At 50.0% G+C, this 23051-nt stretch overlaps 1 protein-coding gene across 1 annotated transcript; it reads right to left on the bottom strand.

Moving 5' to 3' along the window:
• Window positions 1-9304: 9304 nt before the first annotated feature.
• LOC102710570 (ervatamin-C-like) lies at window positions 9305-10751 on the bottom strand. The gene is made up of 2 exons (XM_006650178.3): window positions 10190-10751; window positions 9305-10100 (listed from the first exon to the last, which is right to left on the bottom strand). Exons 1-2 carry the CDS (start codon window positions 10707-10709, stop codon window positions 9517-9519), a joined length of 1104 nt encoding a protein of 367 aa, XP_006650241.3. The 5' UTR covers window positions 10710-10751; the 3' UTR covers window positions 9305-9516.
• Window positions 10752-23051: the final 12300 nt, after the last annotated feature.

The following is a 23051-nucleotide window of genomic DNA, read 5'->3' as shown; positions in this document are numbered from 1 at the left end:
CCCCTCCTTTACACCAAGTCGGGCAGTCCCCTCTTGTGCCTTGGCAGATCCGGAAGCAGTAGAGGCTTTCGTTACACCACGATTGCCCGTCCATACTCCATCATGCCTACCCTTGCCACGGTACGTCAAATAGTTCGAAGTCATGCTTCAAATCCCACCTTACCCATTTCGTCATGTGGTTAGCACTTAATTACTTCCAGGGTTTCCCGTGAACCGGTCCTTAATTACCATGGGTGCGACTCTTAAAACCATGCACCCACAGCCCACCATTATCAATGTTTTAGTTGACAGTAACCCGAACTGGGTAACAAATCAATACCTCAGCTATTCAGAACTAAGCATGATTAAATGTGACCCCATGAGCTATTTGTTCTAAGCATGGCTAAGCATTATCCTAGGCCTAACTATAATCAATTTACCCCTGGTCCAGCAGTGAATAAAGTTGGATAAGCAACGGCAAAATAATAAGGTTTACCCGGAAAATAACATACAGTAAATACTTTAATTAAAACAATGCATATTTGAATTAATAAAGTGGGGAATTTGCAATAATGGGTTCAATATGATCAAAGATGAGTGTCACTTGCCTTGCTCTGGCCCTTGGGGAACTTCGGCGATGATCTCGAAGTAAACCGGCTCTTCGGCGGGGTCCGAATCTAAGCGACAAAGCACAAAAATAAATAAACAGGCACAAACTCTACTAAAACAGCAAAAGAAACTATTTTTAATGGATTCTTAACAATTTTATGAATTTAATGAAATTTGAATGGACCTAAACGGAGACTAGATGAATTACTTATGAATTTTAGAAGTTTTCTGGGTTTTTAAGCTAAACAGAAAAGTCCTAAATCAATTATTGCGCAATTAATGGAGCTACTGACGTCAGCGAGGAGAGAGGAGGCTGACGGCTGACAGGTGGGGACCACCTGTCGGTGAGAGAGAGGGGGAGGGAGAGACTGACATGTGGGCCCGGGGAGGAGAGAGAGGAAGGGAGGGCGCGGGGTGACTGACGGGTGGGCCCCGTCGGTCAGCGAGAGGGGAGCAGAGAGGGGAGCAGCGAGCGCGGCCGGCGACGGGAGCGGGCGGCGGCGGGAGCGGCGTCGCACGGCGGCGGCGCACGGCACGGCGACGACGGCGCAACGGCGACGACCGGCGACCGGCGACGACTCGCGTCGGACAACTGAGACGGCGGCGCACGCGGCGCAGCCGAGCAAGGCGGCGGCAGCGGACTGGCGCGACGACGACGACCAGGCGGCGAGCGTGGACACGGACGGGCGCGGATGGCGGCGGCTTGACGACGGCCTCGCGAAGGCGACGACGACCGCAGCAGGCGACGACGGGGACGAGCTCCGCACCTGTCCGGCAATGGCGTGCAGCTCAGCGGCGGTCAGCCGGGAAGGGAGAGAGAGAGGGGAGGTGAAGGGAGACGCTCACCGGCGGCGGCGACCGTGCGGACGAGTCGGCGGGATCGAGGCGGAGGTGTTGACGCGGACGCGCGGCGGCTGGCGACGCGTGGCGACGAGATCGGCGAACGACGGCGAGGTGACAAGGCGCGGCGGTGGAGAGGATGGAGGAGCAGCGAAGGGCGCGGGGCATCCACTGGCGGTGACGGGAGTCGGTGGAGGGTTGGCGACGCCGAGGCGGAGGCGGTGACGCGGCTGGACGGCGACGACCGGCGGCTGGCGGCGAGATCAACCGGCGGTGGCGAACGACGACAGCGCGGCGGTGACTCGGACGGAGGCGGAAAGTGGGCGACGGCGCACGGCGGCTCGGGATTTATAGGGTGGCGGTGCCGGCTAGGGCGGGGCGGAGGTTGGAGACTGAGTCGTGCGCGACACGGTCTCGGCGGCGGCCGTTGCTGCGGCGGCGGTTGCGGCGGCGGCGCGGAGTCGGACTCGGCGCGGCGTGGCGCGGGCACGGGCGCGGGCGCTGGCACGGAGACGGTCACTGACAGGTGGGCCCCACCTGTCAGTGGCGCGAGAGAGGAGGGAGGCGGCGCGGACTCGTGGCGCGGGCGACGCGGTGAGCTGGGCCGGAGCAGCGGCCCAAGCGGGGGCGCGCGCGGGGAGGAGGAGAGCGGCCGGTCGGCTGGGCCGGCCGAGGCGGAGTGGGCCGGCTCAGCTGGGCCGGCCCGGGGAGGAGAAAAGAAAAAGAAAAAAGGAGAAAGAAAGAGGGAGGAAGATTTTACTTCGGCCCAATTTAAGAAGGAAGGGAAAAAGAAAGGAAAAAGGAGGGAAAAAGGAAAACCCCACTTTTGCCGAGTTTTAACTTAATTTGTTTGGCCAAATTTTATACTTCTGCAATTTGAATTTAAATCCAGTTAGTCGATTTGCGAGCCTCGATTTAATTGAATTAAGTTCTTTTAGGTGGATTCTTCCTGAGTTAATTAAGCCAATTGTTACTTACCATGGGTGCGACTCTCAAAACCATGTACCCACAGCCCACCATTATCAATATTTTAGTTGACAGTAACCCGAACCGGGTAACGAATCAATACCTCAGCTATTCAGAACAAAGCATGATTAAATGTGACCCCATGAGCTATTTGTTCTAAGCATGGCTAAGCATTAACCTAGGCCTGACTCTAATCAATTTACCCCTGGTCCAGCAGTGAATAAAGTTGCATAAACAACGGCATAATAATAAGGTTTACCCGGAAAATAACATACAGTAAATACTTTAATTAAAACAATGCATATTTGAATTAATAAAGCGGGGAATTTGCAATAATGGGTTCAGTATGATCAAAGATGAGTGTCACTTGCCTTGCTCTGGCCCTTGGGGAACTGCGGCGACGATCTCGAAGTAAACCGGCTCTTCGGCGGGGTCCGAATCTTAGCGACAAAGCATAAAAATAAATAAACAGGCACAAACTCTACTAAAACAGCAAAAGAAACTATTTTTAATGGATTCTTGACAATTTTATGAATTTAATGAAATTTGAATGGACCTAAACGGAGACTAGATGAATTACTTATGAATTTTAGAAGTTTTCTCGGTTTTTAAGCTAAACAGAAAAGTCCTAAATCAATTATTGCGCAATTAATGGGGCTGCTGACGTCAGCGAGGGGAGAGGAGGCTGACGGCTGATAGGTGGGGACCACCTGTCGGTGAGAGAGAGGGCGAGGGAGAGGCTGACACGCGGGCCCGGGGAGGAGAGAGAGGAAGGAGGGGGGAAGTGGGGTGACTGACGGGTGGGCCCCGTCGTTCAGCGAGAGGGGAGCAGAGAGGGGAGCAGCGAGCGCGGCCGGCGACGGGAGCGGCGGGCGGCGTGGCGGCGGCGGCACACGGCAATGGCGACGACGGCGTGACGGCGACGGCGATGGCGACGACGGCGTGACGGCGACGGCGATGGCGACGACGGCGTGACGGCGACGGCGATGGCGACGACGGGCGACGGCGACGACCGGCGACCGGCGACGACGCGCGGTGGACAACGGAGACGGTGGCGCAGCCGAGCAAGGCGGCGGCAGCGGACTGGCGCGACAACGACGGCCAGGCGCGAGAAAGGACGCGGACGGGCGCGGATGGCGGCGGCTTGACGACGGCCTCACGAGGGCGACGACGACCGCAGCAGGCGACGGCGAGGAGGAGCTCCGCACCTGTCCGACAACGGCGTGCGGCTCGGCGGCGGTCGGCCGGAAAGGGAGAGAGAGAGGGGAGGTGAAGGGAGACGCTCACCGGCGGCGGCGAACGCGCGGGCGGGTCGGCGAGATCGAGGCGGAGGTGGTGACACGGGTATGAGCGGAAGATCGGCAACGGCGGCGGAGATCGACGAACGACGGCAAGGCGACGAGGCGCTGCGGCGACCGGGCGGAGAGGGAACGTGCGGCACTGGGGATGTCCACCGGCGACGACGGGGCAGCAATCCGACGGTGATGGCGGCACGGAGGCGGTGACGCAGCTGGACGGCGACGACCGGCGGCTGGCGGCGAGATTGAACGGTGGCGGCGGACGGCGACAGCTCGGCGGCGACTCGAGCGAAGAGGGAAAGTGGGCGACGGCGCGCGGCGGCTCGGGATTTATAGGGTGGCGGCGCCGGCTAGGGCGGGCGGAGGTTGGAGACCGAGTCGGGCACGACGCGGTCTCGGCGGCGGCCGTTGCGGCGGCGGCGCGGAGTCGGACTCGGCGCGGTGTGGCGCGGTCGTGGGCGTGGGCGCTGGCGGGGAGACGGTCACTGACAGGTGGGCCCCACCTGTCAGTGGCGCGAGGGAGGAGGGAGGCGGCGCGGACTCGCGGCGCGGGCGACGCGGCGAGCTGGGCCGGAGCAGCGGCCCAAGCGGAGGCGCGCGCGGGGAGGAGGAGAGTGGCCGGTCGGCTGGGCCGGCCGAGGGGGAGTGGGCCGGCTCGGCTGGGCCGGCCCGGGGAGGGAGAGAAAGAAAAAGAAAAAGGGAAAAAGAAAAGGGCGGGAGGAAAATTGGACTTCGGCCCAATTTGAGAAGGAAGCGAAAAAGAAAGGAAAAAGGAAAACCCCACTTTTGTCGAGTTTTAAATTAATTTGTTTGGCCAAATTTTATACTTCTGCAATTTGAATTTAAATCCAGTTAGTCGATTTGCGAGCCTCGATTTAATTGAATTAAGTTCTTTTAGGGGGATTCTTCCTGAGTTAATTAAGCCAATTGTTATTTACGAATTTCTTTTTACGATTTTAGGCTTAGGACAAAACTCCGGGTGTGACAGTCGGCCTGGAGGAAAAGGAGGGAAGGAAGAAGGAAAAGGGAGGAGGAAAAGGAAAAAAAAAGAAAAGAGGGAGGAAAATTTGACTTCGGCCCAATTTGAGAAGGAAGGGAAAAAGGAAAGCCCCACTTTTGCCAAATTTTAAATTAAGTTTTTGGGCAAAATTTTATACTCTGTAATTTGAGTTTAAATCTAGTTAACAATTTGTGAACTTCGATTTAATTAAATTAATTCCTTTAGAGGGAGTTTTCCTGAGTTACTTAAGCCAATTATTATTTACGAATTTCCTTTAAGAATTTAGGCTTGGGATTAAACTCCGGCTGTGACATACTTGGATCTTTATCTGAATTGAGCCTCCATTGGATAATCATCCAACTATGACCCATAGGTTCATGTTTAGTCGGTTCTAACTTAAAAACTCATTTTGAGTCCACGTGTCAACAGTGACTCCTAATAGAATATATTGACCCGTCGAGCAAACATAAAAATCAAATTGACTGAATCTATATTGTATCTTTGTATTAGTCCCTTTGACTCAGGACAACGATTAATCTCAAGAATAGATGTGTATCATCCTTTCAATAGTTCAATAATTCGCTCAATCTTGTATTAGATTACTTAAGCTTGTGATTGATTTCTCAATCATCTTTGGCATGATCATGCACTTTCATAATCTATAACATTGAGTAGCCAAGAGATATATGTCCAATAGATGGGCAAAACTCATCTTAATTATTCACATCCCACTACATATTTCCTAGTATGCATAAATACTATTTTTATAACTACCTAGTCATGGAGTAGCGTTTAGTAGTCCCTAAGCAATTCACTACACATGTTGGGAACCATGATAATCTTAAGTATAATGATTATACATCAATACTTAATGAGAACACTGATGTTACATCACATATAGCTCTCACGGTATCTCACGGTGTGTCTATCCAACATCATATTCTCCAACATGTGTCTATATTATCGATCTGGTATCTCCATACCTTGATCCATAAGAAATTGATATGTGTTAGTCATATAATTATATTTGTTCCATATGTGGTACTTGATCATATATTCTTTCAAGAAGTAGTGATATACAACATGAAGGTCTAATGAATGAATCAAATATTTATTAATCAGTAATAAGTTATGGGTAAATTCCATCGATACCCCTGAAAACTCACTCAATCCCTTCTATTCCCCTGAAATTTACCCTATCCCTTTGAAGCATCTAGGCCACCGTTGTTGATTTTGGTAATTAATGACAAGCTCTAATTGTGGACAAACCATTGTCTTTGAGATGTTTATCTTAAGTTAGGTTCACTTAGATGTGTGAAATTGGATGATCGATAAAGGATTAAAATTGTTGGAGCAAAGCAAAGGAGTAGAAGACGGTAAAACTACTGCTTAAGGTTCTAAATTGATCGAGGTGAAGGGCGACCAATTTGCTAGTTTATTTTAGTCTTGCCGTACTATTAAGAGGGGTAATGACCTAGCATAGAGATGATTTCAACTGCCACAGTAGGTCATTTGCATAAACACTTGAACAACATTTTTATTCATGGAAGGTTCACTGAGTTCAGCCAGACCAGGGTCGGTTAGATCATGTGCTCAATACTGGTCTGACCATAGGTCAACTACCGGTCTGACCAAAAATCTATTAACGGTCTGACCGGCTTGACTGGCCGGTCTCACCGGTGGCATCTGTGCGGTCTGACCGGCCCCATCGAGACCAAATTGTTGCTCTTTGGGATGGCCGATACAGAGCTGACGGAGCCACAGTCGCTCAGATCGAGCTGACGGTGGTCTGACCGAGCCAGGGTCGGTATGACCAGCCTGTTAACGTCGGTCTAACCAACTAGGCCGATGAGGTCACGTGACAACACTTCAATGGCTAGTTTTCTAGCCATTGCACAGTAGCACGGTCTAATCGGCCATATAACTCCGGTCTGACCGACAGTACACACAATTTGGGGATTTCGACCCCAACGGCTAGTTTGTGGTTGTGGGAGTATAAATACTCCCCCACCAGCAGCAAGGGACTTGTCTTGGCTGCCATTTCGTTTGCTCACATCTCTTGCACCTCTCTCACATTCACTTGAGCTTAGTGTTCATCCATTTAGTGTGTTAGAGTGTGTTTTAGCCAAGAATCAAGTGCATTGCTTCATTGTAGAGTTAGTGTGGCACTTGATCATCTCTACGCCGGGTCATCGCTTGTTACTCTTAGAGGTTGTCGCCTCCTAGACGGCTTGTGGAGGAGTTGCCCAGTGATCTTTCCAAGAAGATTGTGGAAGAGGCCCGGCGCTGCTTTGTGACTGGCTTGGTGTTCGCCATCTCCGGAGTGGAGGAAAAACAACCCTAGTGATGGAGGCTTGGGTAGTCCTCTCCTTGGGCCGACTCCCGCTTTGCCCACCCCTTGACGAAGGGGGAATGCGGTGGCTTCATGGTTGAACGGTGGAGTTGGGCTCGCCTCAACGGGGATTAGGAAATCGGCGAGTTTCCGAACCACAATGAAAAATTCCTTGTCCTTTGTCTCCTCTACTTGTTGCATTTTTATTTGTTAAATTTACATTTCTAGAGACATACTTGTGATCTTTCACCCTAGGCTTGCTAAACTAGACTTAGAAAGTATAATTTACTTTCCTAGTGATATTAAGCCACTATCACCCTAGGATTGAAAAACTTACTTAGTTGCCTAGTTAGTGTTGTCTTTCACCAACCTAGCAACTTAGGTTAGTTTTGATTAGGAGTAAATTATTTTTAAATCGTCTATTCATCCCCCTCTCGTCAACATGTTAATCCTACGTCCTTTTAGACCCCTAAACTTTCATATTGATCCTTACATACCCCTGTCATGATTTATATTCCTTCATTTCACTATTAAGTTTGTGACAAATGTCTTTAATTCCCTTCGTGATTTAGGTTTGAATATATGCTTGAAAAAAAATTAAAAATTTTGTTTGAGTAGTTAGTATGTGCATTTTATGTAACTAATGAGACTAAATAATTATCGCAGAAAATTTTGACATAAAATTAAAAACAAAACAATAGAATAAATTATTTTTTTATTTGAACTTGAATAGGACAATATATTTTTTTGATTTGTGCACGGTGGTCCATTGTTTGTATGAACGCTCCTTATTTTTATGACTTTAAAAAATAAAATAAATACATATTTTTTATTTTAATATCTTAAAATATATTTTATCATAAATAACGTATGGCATAGCATAGTCATATGTGTTAATAGTCTCATGCGATAAACTTACATTTTCAATAATATAATTTATAAATTTCTTTGTTCATCCAAATGATAAAATAGTTAATTTTATAGAAAATCAAAGGTCAACTAATGGGAGGTACATGAAAGGGAACAAAATCAAAATTTGGAGTATACCTTCAGCAAAATTTAGAGGTATAAAAGGGACTAGCTAAAATTTTATGGGTGTACTGGGGATTATGCCATAAGTTATCTATCTCGACGAATTATATACGACAAATAAATGATACAACCAATTGTATGGTTGCCTCTAAGGCATATTACCCATGGATGCTGCATTCCTTATTTGAGATACTTTTTATGGGTACTTATTATGGATGGATGATGCGTGTGAGCAGAACCAAAGGGTGGTTTGCCAGGTTCTCATTAACTACAGGCTCCTACTCAACCGTGACAACGGGAGGGTTGGAGGATAGTGTGAGGCGACAGCGACCACCGGAGGGCCGGATCGTGCGCACATGACCTTACGAGGGCCGGATCGAGCAAGAGTTCATTAGGAGGGCCGGATCCGACACACGCGATAATGGGAGGGACGGGGACTAGCAGCCGGTATTAGATAATTGAATTCATTGATAAAAAAATTATAAATTTAAACCATAATCTATGCATGATCACCAATTAATTTAAACACATTCAACTAAATATCGACATGCAGATGAAGTCATCTTATTCCCTTCTTTCCTTTCCTTGATTTCTATCTTCTTTCCTTCATCTCCAGCGAGATTAGATCGCCGGTAATCACTTCTAAACTTACAACATTCAGGTCTTTACGTGCAATTTCTGAAATTACCTCACAACTCCCTTCCAACGCCTAATCCATCGGGCAATTAGGGTTACGAATTTTTCATGTTGGATTTGGGCATCCCCTCCTCCGTATTTATATCGCTGGTGGAAGTCGGGGGTTTATCTCATATTTGATAGATATGGATTCTGATTCTACCGATCACCGAAACAAACTCTTATTCTATCCCCTTATATATTTCGAATTTCTTGTTTGAGTAGGAGCAGAACATGATACAAAATAGTTATGGTGAATTCTGAATTTCTTAAACTGATCTCTATCACTAATTTTCTATTATCCGATGTCTAACCGAATAAATCGAGCAACAGACCAGTCACCTCGTGAGCACTGTCTTGGCGCAGGACACGGCGGTGGCGTCCACTGTTCCCTCCCAACTGACAGTTTTTTTTTTGTATTTTTGAAAAATATATTTTGCAGGTAGGTGACTCAAGGGACTGTCTCTAGATAAATTGATTTTGGCAATTGGGCGGGCGGACCGACTGCGAAAAACCCACTTTTTTGCATACATCTTAGGCCAGGCGGGCCTTGCAATCATGGGCCAAAATCAATTTTAGCCACCTACAAAGATCATTTTTTTACCAATGCTTACAGGAGCGATATGTTCATATATAATTGTACGTACGCATGCACTTTAATTAATTGCACTCCATAATGCATAGACAAACACGTTAATCATGGTACAGTTGACTAGTTAATCACGCGTGCACGTGTACTATAATTTATATATCTGCGCATCTTGTCACGGGGGGTGTGCGTTCGTTCACAGTGTCGGGTAGGCAACGTCGAGCGTGAGGCCACACATGCCAGGGCCGCCGACGTCGCGGCGCATCCGGATGTAACCGCGCTCGCCCCATGACTGGCCCCACGAGTTCTTGATGATCCAGTAGTTGGCCCCCGACGCCGCGTCGGCGCCGTACCCGACGACGGTGACGGCGTGTGCCAGCCGGGTGCCACACGGGCCCGAGTAGACGCCGCCCTTATAGAACTGCATCCCGCTCCCGACCTCGATTGCCACAGCCACGGGTTGCCGCGCCACGGCCGCCTGCAGCGCCGCCTCGTTCCGTGGCGGCACCTTCTGGAACCCGGTGATCTTGGCGGCATGGTGCGCGGACTTGGCGCGGTTGCAGGGGCCCCGCCGCGCCGTGTACGGGTAGTCCGCCTCCGTGGTGAGCCCGCCGTTCTCGATGACCCACTTGTACGCTCTCCCGTACGACCCCATGTTGCAGCCCCCATCGTAGCTGTCGCAGTCCACCAGCTGCTGCTCCGACAGCGACACCAGCTTCCCCGTCTTGATCTTATTCAGACTCTCGATCGTCGCGGCCGTCACAAACGCCCAACAGCTGCCTTTATTTATATATATATTAGTGCAAATTAACTACCTAAGTAAGATACGTTCTTTGAATTATTGATCTGTGAAATTATTTTACTCTTACTGCATGTTGAGCTCTGGGACTTTGGTGGAACTACGGCGCCTTGGGCCCTCCAGTCCACGCTAGCCGGGACGTCCATGCTGCAAGAAAAGCCGGGGTCGGCGTCCACGGCGCCTTCGATATCCCCGGCGCTCGTCGTGATCACCGAGTGGTCGTTCGCGCCGAAATCATCGGCATAGTAACCGGTGTATGTGGCAAGGAACTCCTCCTGGGTGAGGTCGGCGAACTCATTTTCGGCAAGCTGGTACGTGATGCCGCCGCGCAGGTTAGTGGCGTCGATGAACTCAGCGTTCTGGCGGTACACCTCGAACCGCTGCAGCGCCTCCTCCGCGCTCGCGTACGACCGGTTGTGCTCGGCCCGCCATGCGCGGAACCTGTCCATCATCACCATGTCGCCGACCTCGAGTCGTTCGCCCGATGACGACGCGCCCGCCGGGAGCAAGGAGGCGGCGAGCAGGGCCCCGCACAACGCGAGGAGCGCCGGCGGCGAGGGCCGCGCCACGAACGGTTGCATGGCAGGCATACACCTGTGTGAGGGGTACGCGTCCCACCGTTCGATTTTCGATGCGCTTCTGCTCGACCTTGCATGCGTAGCTGTACTTATATGGAGTGCTGGGTGTGAGAGGAGGTACTGTCAGCGTCGGATAGATGCGCTGATTGATGCAACTTGGCCGTCGACAAGTGCATGCAAATGCCGCCTGCCGGTTTGTCGCGCACTAGTGGAATGGTAACCAATCGTATTTTCTCTTGCAATGATACGGTGTTGCACGCCGGTATATCTGTATGTCTCAACCTTGTCACCAACGAGCTGTTTGTTAGTTTGAGTTGCTGTGCAGTCTCAATGGCAGCGTGCCAGCGTGTACGTAGTGTCTCCGCAAACGTTTAATGTTTGCTTGTCCATAAGAGTAGCGTGTGTGCACGGTGCACCATATCATCGCCCAAATTCTGCCGTCCACTCACTACACCAGAACCCGACATCTATGATGGGCCTAAGGGCAGTTTGGTGACGAACGCTGGCCTGCTCAGTGTTGAGTGGTCACTGATGAGGCCGATACATTACTGACGGGCAAAATCCCGTCATGGATCATAGGCATCTCTGACGGACATCAAAGTTGGCCCGTCACGGAAGGCGTTACAGCCCGTCATGTATAACCTATCCGTGGCGGGCTTGAAATAGAGTCCGTCAAAGATACTAGTCATCTGTGATAGGCACATTTCATAGCCCGTCACCGATAGGCATCCAGGCGATTTCGTACGACGGGCATGAACTTATCTTTGACAGGCTGAAATTACAGCCCGTCACTGGTAGGTTCTAAGCCCGTCAAGGATCATGCAATAGCGATGGACTTTTATTACGGCCCGTCACCGAGAATAAAATAAAAAAAATAAAAATTGTATTTCGGCTAGCCTTTGGATTGCTAGCCATGCCATCTGGAATACACGCATAAATATATAATCCCAAAAGAGATAAATAGAAATATTTTGTCACTACAGTTGTATTTGGTGAGCAATATAGATATATACTAATATTTGTGCACTGCAAGTATTGTACTTCGTCAGCAATCATCATGTAAATATATACAAGAACACGTGATGTACAACATCTTAGTATCAAATATTTGTGAAGCACATAGGTAGCTGAAAGGTACGAAAAAATTGTTTAGCTTTGCACCACAAGCTACAAGGAATTAAAATTGTTATACTCTCACGTCCAGAAATTTACACCAAATTTCTGAACAATAACATGTATTAAATCTCGGTTCCACGAATTAAATCAGCCCGAGTACACACTATTAAAAATTAATAGACTTGTTCCACGACTTAAAAACAAATAAAAACATTTAACTATCGAAATGCAGCGGAAAAAGAAAACGAACTAAAACTCAACTAATCTTCAGCTTCGGCTGGCGATGACGGCTCCACACCATATGCATTCTCGACGGCGGACTGAACCTCACTTCAACTTTGGGAACAAGCTTCTGACTCAGGCACTGACACTTGCTCTGGTGGGGAAAAATTAAGCAAGGCTGAGTATAAACCACCGTACTCAACAAGTAGCATCCAAGAGAGGAGAATAATGAATGCAATAGGGTATCAAGCATAGGCTAAGGTTAACTTGCATAAAAGCGGCAGTAATTTAGCAAAGCCGTAGATAAAATAGACTGAACAAAAAGTAAAGTAAAGTACTTGAAATTAACAATTCACTATTCAACGTTACACCATGTTGCAACAGGCCCAAACCACTGTCAAGCGTTACAGCACATTGCAATAGGGTCAACCCTCTGTCCAACGCTAAACCACATTGCGACAGACCCAAACCACTGCCAATGTTACACCACATTGCGCAGGGTCAAACTAGTTCCAAGATTAATCAAGTTATTAAAGGTTCAACTAATCCCAGTGAATTTGTAAGTTCGCCCCAAAACCACGGGCACGGCTATTCGAATAGTTTTACTCTGTAGAGGTGTACAACTTTACCCACAAGACATGGCTCCCAAGCATGTTACCATGCCCCCAATGTATCACCACGATAGCTCAGTACGAAACCCATGATAAGACCTTTCACCTAACCCTCCCTAGACAATCGCACCACACTTCAGGTTTTGCCCCCTCCTTTACACCAAGTCTGGCAGCCCCCTCTTTTGCCTAGGTGAATCTGGAAGCAGCATAGGACCATCGTTACACCACGATTCCCATCCATACTCCATCACGCCCACCCCTGCCTAGGTACATCGAATAGGGACAAGCTAGACTAAAAGTCTCGTCGTTGTCCATTCTGGTTTGTGGTTAGTACGTGTAAAACTTCCAGGGTTTCCTGAGAACCAGTCATTAATTGCCATGAGCGCGACTCTCAAAACCATACACCCACTACCCACCATAAGCAATATTTTAGTTGTCATTAATCCGCATCGAGAGATTAATCACGATCACAACCATTAAAGGTCTATCAACGTCTGATCACTAATTTAAATAACAATTGGTGAGCTAGTTGAACTAAGCATGGCTAAGCATTGCGTAAGCCTATTTCTAGTCAAATTAACCCTAGGATAACAATAATAATAGAAGGGAATCAACAGATATAAATAAAGGTAATAGCCCAATAGGTAAATAAATAAAGTAAGCTTGCATAAAGTAATGCATGTTTGAATGTAAAGCGGGGAATTTTATAATCTTGGGATCAATATGATCAAAGGAGGGTGCCACTTGCCATGCTCAGACCCACGAGGAACTACGGCGACGACTTCGATAACGAACGACACTTCAACGGGGTCAAAACCTACGACAAACAAGGCAGAACAAGCAAAAACAGACTATAAAACTACTGAAACAGAGAAAGAAACTATTTTTAATGAATTCTTGGCAATTTTATGGATTTAATGAAATTTGAATGGACTAAAACAGAGACTAGATGAATTAATTATGAATTTTAGAAGTTTAACTGTGTTTTAAACTAAACAGAAACCTTAATGAATTAGTGCGCAATTAATTGGAGATGATGACGTCAGCGAGGAGAGAGAGGGAGTGCTGATGTATCGGGCCCACTTGGCAGTGACAGAAAGAGAAGTGGAGGGGATGACATGTGGGGTCCACGAGGAGAGAGAGAAAGGGGGCTGACAGCCTTGCCCTAGGGGTCAGAGAGAGAAAGGGGGAGAGAGAGGAATGTCAGGCGGGGCCCACATGTCGGTGAAGCAAGGGATAGACAGGTGGGGCCCACGGTCCCAAGAGAGGTGGTGACCGGTGGGTGGGCCCCACCGGTCATTGAAAGAGAGCAGACGAGGAAGGGTGTCGCCTGGGCGAACAGAGGGGAGCGGGCAGCGGTGAGTGGTAGCCAGCGTCGGCGGCGACGAGCGCCGGCGGCAGCGAGCTTCGGCGGGTGGCGGCGGTCGGCGACCAATGACCGACGGCGGTGGCACGACGGTGGCTACGCGTGCGTGCGAGCGTGGCAGCAGCGCGACGACATGACGACACGATGACGCAGGTGGCGCGGCAAGGCGAGGCGTGGGCCTGACGGCGGCGCGGGGGCAGAGGGAGCAGAGGCACGGCCGTGACGGCGGCGAGGCCGACGACATGCGCATGCGCGGCGCACTGATCGAAGCTACGCGGCAATAGCGCGGGAGGGAGGAAGGAGGAGCGGGCGCTCACCGGCATGAAGACGACGACGGCGAGGCCGGGGAAGATGTGGAGGTGCGGCAGTCTTCGAGGACGACCGATGACGAGGAGGTGGAGGGCAGAGGGCAGTGCTCGGCTGCCGCGATGGGCGGCGTGGCGGGCACGCGAGGGGGCGGTGAGCGGAGGGAGAGAGGGAGGACAAAGGGAAAGGAGAACGGAAGCTCACCGGGAGGGCGACGATGGCGGTGAGGGCGCGAGGACAATGGCGATGACCCAGACCGGCGGCACACAGAATTGGGGCATTTCGACCCCAACGGCTAGATTTTATTGGTGGGGGTATAAATACCCCCACCAGCAGCAAGGGAGCTCTCTTGGCTACCATTTCAGTTGCTCATATCCCTTGCATCTCTCACACACTCATTTGAACTTAGGGTTCATCCATTTAGTGTGTTTGAGGGAGTTCTAGCCAAGAATCAAGTGCATTGCTTCATTGTAGAGCTAGTGTGGCACTTGATCATCTCCACGCCGGGTCATCCCTTGTTACTCTTGGAGGTTGCCGCCTCCTAGACGGCTTGTGGAGGAGTTGCCCGGTGATCTCTCCAAGAGGTTATGGAAAAGACCCGGCGCCGGCTTGTGAGTGGCTCGGTGTTCGCCATCTCTGGAGTGGAGGAAGAACAACCTTAGTGATCGAGCGGTGGAGTTGGGCTCGCCTCAACGGGGAGTAGGAAACCGGCGAGTTTCTGAACCTTGGTGAAAAATTGCTTGTCTCATTGCCTTTTTGCTCATCACTTTTACATTTGTGCAATTTACATTCCTAGAGATATACTTGTGATCATTTCACCCTAGGATTACAAAACTAGACTTAGGAGGTGTTATTTACTTTCCTAGTGATACTATTGAGCCACTATCACCCTAGGATCGCAAAACTTAACTTAGTTGCTTGTGTAGTCTTGCTCTCCATCAAACCTAGACTTAGGTTAGTTTTGTTTAGAGGTGATTTATTTTTAATCACCTATTCGCCCCCCTCTAGTCGACATCTTGATCCTACAAGTGGTATCAGTGCTTGGTCTCTCGTGTTTAGGCTTGACCGCCTAGATAGAAAAGATGTCGCAAGAGATTCACAATGTTGGTAAGGCTCCTATGTTTAATGGCACAAATTATTCCACTTGGAAAATTAAAATGTCTACTTACCTTAAGGCTATGAATGCTAGTATTTGGAAGGTTGTAGATGAAGGATGTGTCATGCCACTTGACTCCACGGCACCCACTCAACTTGAGTTACGTAATGCAAGTTACATTGCTCAAGCCATGAATGCATTGTTCAATTCCTTGAGCCAAGAGAAGTTTGATAGGATAAGCAATCTTGAGACCGCTCATGAGATTTGGGTCAAGTTGAGTGAAATTCATGAGGGTACAAGTGAATACAAGGATGCCAAACTTCACTTTCTCAAGGTCCAATATGAGACATTCACCATGTTACCTCATGAATGTGTGAATTACATGTATGGAAGACTCAATGTCATTGTGAATGATCTCAAAGGGCTAGGAGCAACTTACACCGATCTTGATGTTGCCAAAAAGATGCTTAGAGCCTTGCCGGAGAAGTATGAGACAGTTGTCACCATGCTCATCAACTCCGACATGTCAAGAATGACTTCTGCAAGCCTTTTAAGATCAACACCAATGGCATGTACAAATTCAAGAAGAAGGAGGTGGAGGAAGCCTCACCATCAAAGAAGTGCATTGCTCTTCAAGCTGAAGTTGAAGACAAGGGCAAAAGCAAGGCAAATGAAGCTCATGATGACTTGAAAGGAGAAATCGCTCTTTTGGCTAGAAGATTCAATGACTTCTTGGGAAGAAGAAAAGAAAAGGGAAGAGGCTCCAACTCAAATAGAAGAAGAAATAGAAGACCAAATAAGACTCTTTCAAACTTCAGGTGCTTTGAGTGTGGTGAGAAGGGACACTTTGCTTCCAAGTGTCCTTGCAAGGATGAGGATGGAGACAACTCATACAAGAAGAAGAGTGGAGGTTACAAGCTCATTAAGAAGCTCAAGAAGGAAGGAAGAAAAATTGAGGCATTCATTGGGCAATAGGACTCAAATGAGGAGAGTACAACCTCATCCGGGTCCGATGAATAAGAAGTTGATGATGATGCAAGCTCCAAGAAAAGGAATGTCACGCCCAGAAATTTACACCAAATTTCTGAACAATAGCATGTATTAAATCTCGGTCCAGGCATCAGCCCGAGTACACACTATGACAAATCAATACACAGTTCCACGACTTAAAAACAAATAAAAACAATTATCTATTGAAATGCAGCGGAAAAGGAAAACAAACTAAACCATCTAATCTTCAGCTCCAGCTGGCGATGATGGCTCCACACCACAGGCATTCTCGACGGCGGACTGAACCTCACTTCAACCTACGGAACAACCTTCTTCTGACTTCTGACTGAAACTCTGGCACTTGCTCTGGTGGAGGAAAAAATTAAGCAAGGCTGAGTACAAACCACCGTACTCAACAAGTAGCACCCAAGAGAGGAGAATAATGAATGCAATAGGGTAACAAGGATAGGCTAAGGTTAAATTGCACAAAACAACAGTAATTTAGCAAAACAGTAGATAAAATAGACTGAAATAAAAGTAAAGTAAACAATTAAAATAATCATCCACTGTTCAACTTTACACCACATTGCAACAGGCCCAAACCGCTGTCGAACGTTACACCACGTAGCGACAGGGTCAACCCTCTGCCCAACGTTAAACCACGTTGCGACAGACCCAAACCACAGCCAACGTTACACCACGTTGCGCAGGATCAAACCAGTTCCAAGATTAATCCAACTATAAAAGGTTCAACTAATCCCAGTGAATCTGTCGGTTCGCCCAATAACCGCGGGCATAGCTATTCGAATAGTTTTACTCTGCAGAGGTGTACAACTTTACCCACAAGACATGGCTCCCAAGCATGTTACCATGCCCCAACGTATCACCACGATACCTCAGTACGGAAACCATGATAAGACCTTTCACCTAACCCTCCCTAGACAATCGCACCGCACGTCAGGTTTCACCCCCTCCTTTACACCAAGTCGGGCAGTCCCCTCTTGTGCCTTGGTGAATCCGGAAGCAGCAGAGGCTTTCGTTACACCACGATTGCCCGTCCATACTCCATCACGCTCACCCTTGCCTTGGTATGTCGAATAGGGACAAGCTAGATTACGAGTCTCACCGTTGCCCATTCTGCCTTATGGTTAATACGTGTAAGACTTTCAGGGTTTCCTGAGAACCGGTCCTTAATTGCCATGGGCACGACTCTCAAAACCATGCACGCACAGCCCACCATAAGCAATATTTTAATTGTATTAATCCTCAACGGGATATTAATAGTGATTACAACCATTAAAGGTCTATCAAAGTGTAACAGTAATTAAATGATAATTGGTGAGCTAGTTGTACTAAGCATGGCTAAGCATTGACTAACCCTAATTCTAGTCAAATTAACCCTGGGATGACAATAATAATAAATGGGGATCAACGGGTATAAAGGTAAATGCCCAATAGATAAATAAAGTAAATACATTTGCATAAAACAATGCATGTTTGAATGTAAAGCGAGGAGGGTGCCACTAGCCTTGCTTAGACCCACGAGAAACTTCAACGACGACTTCGGGAACGGACGGCGCTGCGACGGGGGGAAAAACCTACGACAAACAAGGCAAAACAAACAAAACAGGCTATAAAACTACTGAAACAGAAAAGAAACTATTTTTAATGGATTCTTGGCATTTTTCTGGATTTAATGAAACTTGAATGGATCTAAACGGAGACTAGATGAATTACTTATGAATTTTAGAAGATTATCTGTGTTTTTAAACTAAACAGGAAACCTTAATGAATTATTGCGCAATTAATCAGAGGCATGACGTCAGCAGGGAGAGAAGGGAGTGCTGACAGGTGGGGCCTAATGGGAAGAGAGGGAGCTGGTGGATGCGGCCCACATGTCGGCAGGAGGTGGTGGCTGGTTAGTGGGCCCTACCAGCCAGAGGGGAGGCAAAACAGAGGAGAGGGGTGGAGAGCTCGGCCGATGGCGCGGGGAGCGGGCGCTGGTGGGGGTGGCAGCGGCGTCGGCGGCAACGAGCCCCGGTGGCAGCGACTAGATGGCAACGGCGGCGCACGGTGGGCAGCGACCAGCAGGCGGCGGCGCATGGAGGGCAGCGACCGACGGGTGGCGTGGAGGGGAGGACATCGGCCGACGGCGCGGGGCAGAAACAGCGACGACACGGCGAACACGGGCACACCCCAGGAACGGCGGGGTCGCGTCGGTGATGGTGAGGCGAGGGAGACGGCGCCGGGACGGACGGTGGCGACGACCAGAGTGCGCGAGGGCATGGCGGCGGCACTGGCTCGGCGTCCACGGGCAGAGAGGAAAAGAGAGGGAGGGGGAGGAGGGCTTCGGCCGGGCGGAGGAGGGCGGCGGCATCCGGCGCGGAGGGCGGTGGTTCCGCGGCGGCGACGGCGAGGCGATGGAGACGGCCCCGAGAGGGTGCGTCGGCGGCGGCAAACGGCGCGCGCGCGACGATGACACACCGGTCGACGACGGCGGCCGAAGTGAAAAAGAGGGAGGAAGAGAGAAAGGGAGAGGCTCACCAGTGATGGGAACGACGGCGACGGGTCAGCGAGGAGGCAGGACAGGTGGCGACGTCCGACGGCGCGGCGGCGACGACCGGGCAATGGGATCGGGGTAGCGGTGGTGAGGTCAGGCGCGGCGGCGACCGGATGGCAAGAGGATGCGCGGGCGCTGGAGATGCTGTCACGCCTAGAAATTCCTCACACGAATTTCTGAACTTAATTGTGTATTAAATCTCTGTCCAGGACCAGCCAGGGTACACAAAAAGACAATGTTGATTACATAACCATCGTTCTTAGAAACAACTGAAAATAACACTTATTCTAGCGGAAATGCAGCGGAAAGAAAAAGGTAGACTAGCTCCAGCGGGTACGGCTCCAGTCCACAGGCAAAGCTTCGACGGCAGATCAGCTCACTCCTGAGAGGCACCTCCATCGGACTCAACTTCTAGCTCTGAAGAGGGAAAAAGTTGGGCAAGGCTGAGTACAAACCACCGTACTCAACAAGTGACACGGACAAGGGGGCAATAAATTATGCATAGGGATTAACAAGGATAGGCTAGGGTTAGTAGCAATAAAGCAGCAGTTAAACAAATAACAGAGATTAAAAAGAATAAAGGTAATTGAATTCAGTAAAGGATAAGTAAATAACAGATGTAAAATACCACAACCCTGTCCAACGTTACACCACGTTGCAACAGGCCCAACCACTACTCAACGTTACACCACGTTGCAGTAGTCCCGAGTGAAAACCAGTTTACTCAAGTTATTAAAGGTTCACTAATCACAGTGAAGCTGGGAGCTCGCCCGTAACCGTGGGCACGGCTATTCGAATAGATTATACTCTGATGAGAGGTGCACTACTGTACCCACAAGACACGACTCCACTACACTTGAACGTGCGCCGACATACCACCATGGTATACCAGAAAGGAGACCGTGATAGGACCCGTCACATAACCCTCCCTATTTAATCGCACCACACTTTAGGTTTCACCCCCTCCTTTACACCAAGTCGGGCAGTCCCCTCTTGTGCCTTGGTAGATCCAGAAGCAGCAGAGGCTTTCGTTACACCACGATTGCCCGTCCATACTCTATCACGCCTACCCTTGCCTCGGTACGTCAAATAGTTCGAAGTCATGCTTCAAATCCTACCTTACCCATTTCGGCATGTGGTTAGCACTTAATTACTTCCAGGGTTTCCCGTGCACCCACAGCCCACCCTTATCAATATTTTAGTTGACATTAACCCGAACCGGGTAATGAACCAATATCTCAGCTATTCAGAACTAAGCATGATTAAATGTGATCTCATGAGCTACTTGTTCTAAGCACGGCTAAGCATTAACCTAGGCCTAACTCTAATCAAGTTACCCCTGGTCTAGCAATGAATAAAGTTGGATAAACAACGGCATAATAATAAGGTTTACCTGAAAAATAAATACAGTAAATACTTTGGTTGAAACAATGCATATTTGAATAAAGAAAGCGGGAAATTTGTAGTAATGGGTTCAATATGATCAAAGATGAGTGCCACTTGCCTTGCTCTGGCCCCTGGGGAACTTCGGCGATGATCTCGAAGTAAACCGGCTCTTCGGCGGGGTCCGAATCTAAGCTACAAAGCACAAAAATGTATAAAATAGGCACAAACTCTAGTGAAACAGCGAAAGAAAGTGTTTTTAATGGATTCTTGACAATTTTATGAATTTAATGAAATTTGAATGGACCTAAACGGAGACTAGATGAATTACTTATGAATTTTAGAAGTTTTCTGGGTTTTTTAGCTAAACAGAAAAGTCCTAAATCAATTATTGCGCAATTAATGGGGCTACTGACGTCAGCGAGGAGAGAGGAGGCTGACGGCTGACAGGTGGGGGCCACCTGTCGGTGAGGGAGAGGGGAAAGGAGAGGCTGACAGCTGGGTCCCACGGGAGGAGAGAGGGAGGAGAGGCGCGGGGCAACTGACGGGTGGGGCCCGTCGGTCGGCGAGAGGGGAAACAGAGAGGGGAGCGGGAAGAGCGGCTCGGCGATGGCGACAGCCAGTGGCGGCGACAGCGGCGGCGCACGGCGACGGCGCGCGGCACGGCGGCGACGGCGCGACGGCAACGACCGACGTCCGGCGACGGCGCGCGTCGCACGAGCGAGACGGCGGCGCACGCGGCGCGGCCGGGCCAAGCGGCGGCGACGGGCTGGCGCGGCGACGACGACCGGGCGACGACCGCGGGTGCGTAAGGCCACGGGTGGCGGCGGCTTGACGACGGCGTCACGAAGGCGACGACGACAGCTGCGGGCGGCGGCGACGAAGAGCTCCGCACACGTCCAGCGACGGCGTGCGGCTCGGTGGCGGTCGGCCGGGAAGGAAAAGGGAGAGGGGAGGAGGAAGGAGACGCTCACCGGCGGTGGCGACTCCCGGTGACGAGGTCGGCAAACGGCGGGGAGGCGACGAGGCGCGGCGGTGGAGAGGATGAAGGAGCGGCGAAGGACGCGGGGTGCCCACCGGCGGCGACGGGAGCCGGAGGAAGGTTGGCGACGTCGATGCGGAGGCGATGACGCGGCTGGACGGCGACGACAGGCGGCCGGCAGCGAGATCGAACGGCGGCGGCGAGCAGCGGCGGCTGCGGGAGCTTCGGGAGGAGAGGGAAAAGTGAGCGACGGCGCGGCGGCGGTGGGGATTTATAGGGTGGCGGCGCCGGCTAGGGCGGGGCGGAGGTGGGAGACCGAGTCGGGCGCGGCGAGGACTCGGCAGCGGCGGTTGCGACGGCGGCGGTTGTAACATACCCAAACCTGTAAACCCGAGAACTAAATTTAACTTAAATGCATCATGTGGTTGGGAGTGATTTTAATTGTTTTTGGATCTTAATTATCTCATCATCACATGCAATAATAGACCTAGAGTCACAAAAATAACTAATTTGGTATTTATGTGCATCCAAAAATTCTGCAAAAATTCTGAAAAATACCTTGATATGTCAGAAACCAACCCACAAATTTTCATAATTTTTAATTAAGGTTTGATAACTCTTTGATTTATTTTAATCTCTACAAAAACCTGAAAAACTGTTAGTAGATTCAAACTTGCTCTCTTCGAAAAATTTATTTAAAAACCTCTTTTAAAAGTTTTGTTTCAGCCAAAGTCTTCTACTATCTTTCTTCTAACACCAAGAGGAGTGGCACACACTGGATCGCTATCTAACCATTTCTTCTCATCCTCCAAAAATCCTTTGCAACCAACTCTACTTGACTTAGCCTCCAAGCCAGATTTCAAATTTCTTTCAATGACAAGTGGGCTCCACACCCCTAGGACCCACATGGCAGCCTCCCACTCTCTCCTCACAGCCTCCACTGCCCCCCATGGCCAATGGAAGCCCAGGAAATCTCATCATAGCACCAGCCACCTTCTCTCCCTCTCTCAGTCTTTGTAAGCATTTCGTCGAACACCTGGCGGGCGTCTTCCTTGGAGTGGAGAAAACAGCACCCCTAGCTTCCCACCATGCCATGTCGGGCCTTCTCCACGAAGCTAAGATGTTAGCCGACGCTGCTGATGGGTCTAGACACCGTGTCTCCATACCCATCGTCCACCTCGCGCCATTCTCCCCAATCACCACCCGGGTACGACTCCATTGAAGGTAGACGAGGCCGTTCCGACCAAACCACAGCGCCTAGACCAAATCTCCTCCTCCACTACTCTTCCACGGCACGCTGCACACGTCCTGACGCGCCCAGCCGCCCTGTTCCATCGTCGCACAGCTCGAGAACCCAGGGACAGAGCTTAGGCCATGGACCGAGCTCACGGGCACCGCGTCCAAACTCCACCTTTAAACCAGCCCTCGCGCCAGCAGGCTCTCCTACCTCGCCTCTTCACGTTCCAAGCGAACTCCGGGAAGGAAACCCCTTGGGATGGCCGGAACGCGAGCGCCCATGTCGGCGCCGGCGAGCCCACGTCGCCATTAATCTCTCCTAGGTGAGTCTCACGAGAAACCGTCCGCGTCATCCTTCTTAGCATCCCTCAGTGAACCCATTTTACCCTTGTGCTCAGACGAAACATCACGCCGAGCTCATCCGTGCCTCTTTTGCCCAAGAAGCAATCTATCGAACACGTGGTGGGCGTCACCGACCTCGCCGCC

This window comes from Oryza brachyantha, chromosome 3 (genome assembly GCF_000231095.2).
Source record: "Oryza brachyantha chromosome 3, ObraRS2, whole genome shotgun sequence".
NCBI classification, from domain to species: Eukaryota; Viridiplantae; Streptophyta; class Magnoliopsida; order Poales; family Poaceae; genus Oryza; species Oryza brachyantha.
The sequence above is the reverse complement of the archived record's forward strand: the minus strand, read 5'-3'. Positions and strand labels throughout refer to the sequence as shown.

Coding starts and splice junctions, on each gene's coding strand:
- LOC102710570 (XM_006650178.3), bottom strand. CDS start 10,709: ATGCCTGCCATGCAACCGTTCGTGGCGCGGCCCTCGCCGCCGGCGCTC. Junction 10,101..10,189: donor GTCCCAGAGCTCAACATGCA/GTAAGAGTAAAA, acceptor ATATAAATAAAG/GCAGCTGTTGGGCGTTTGTG.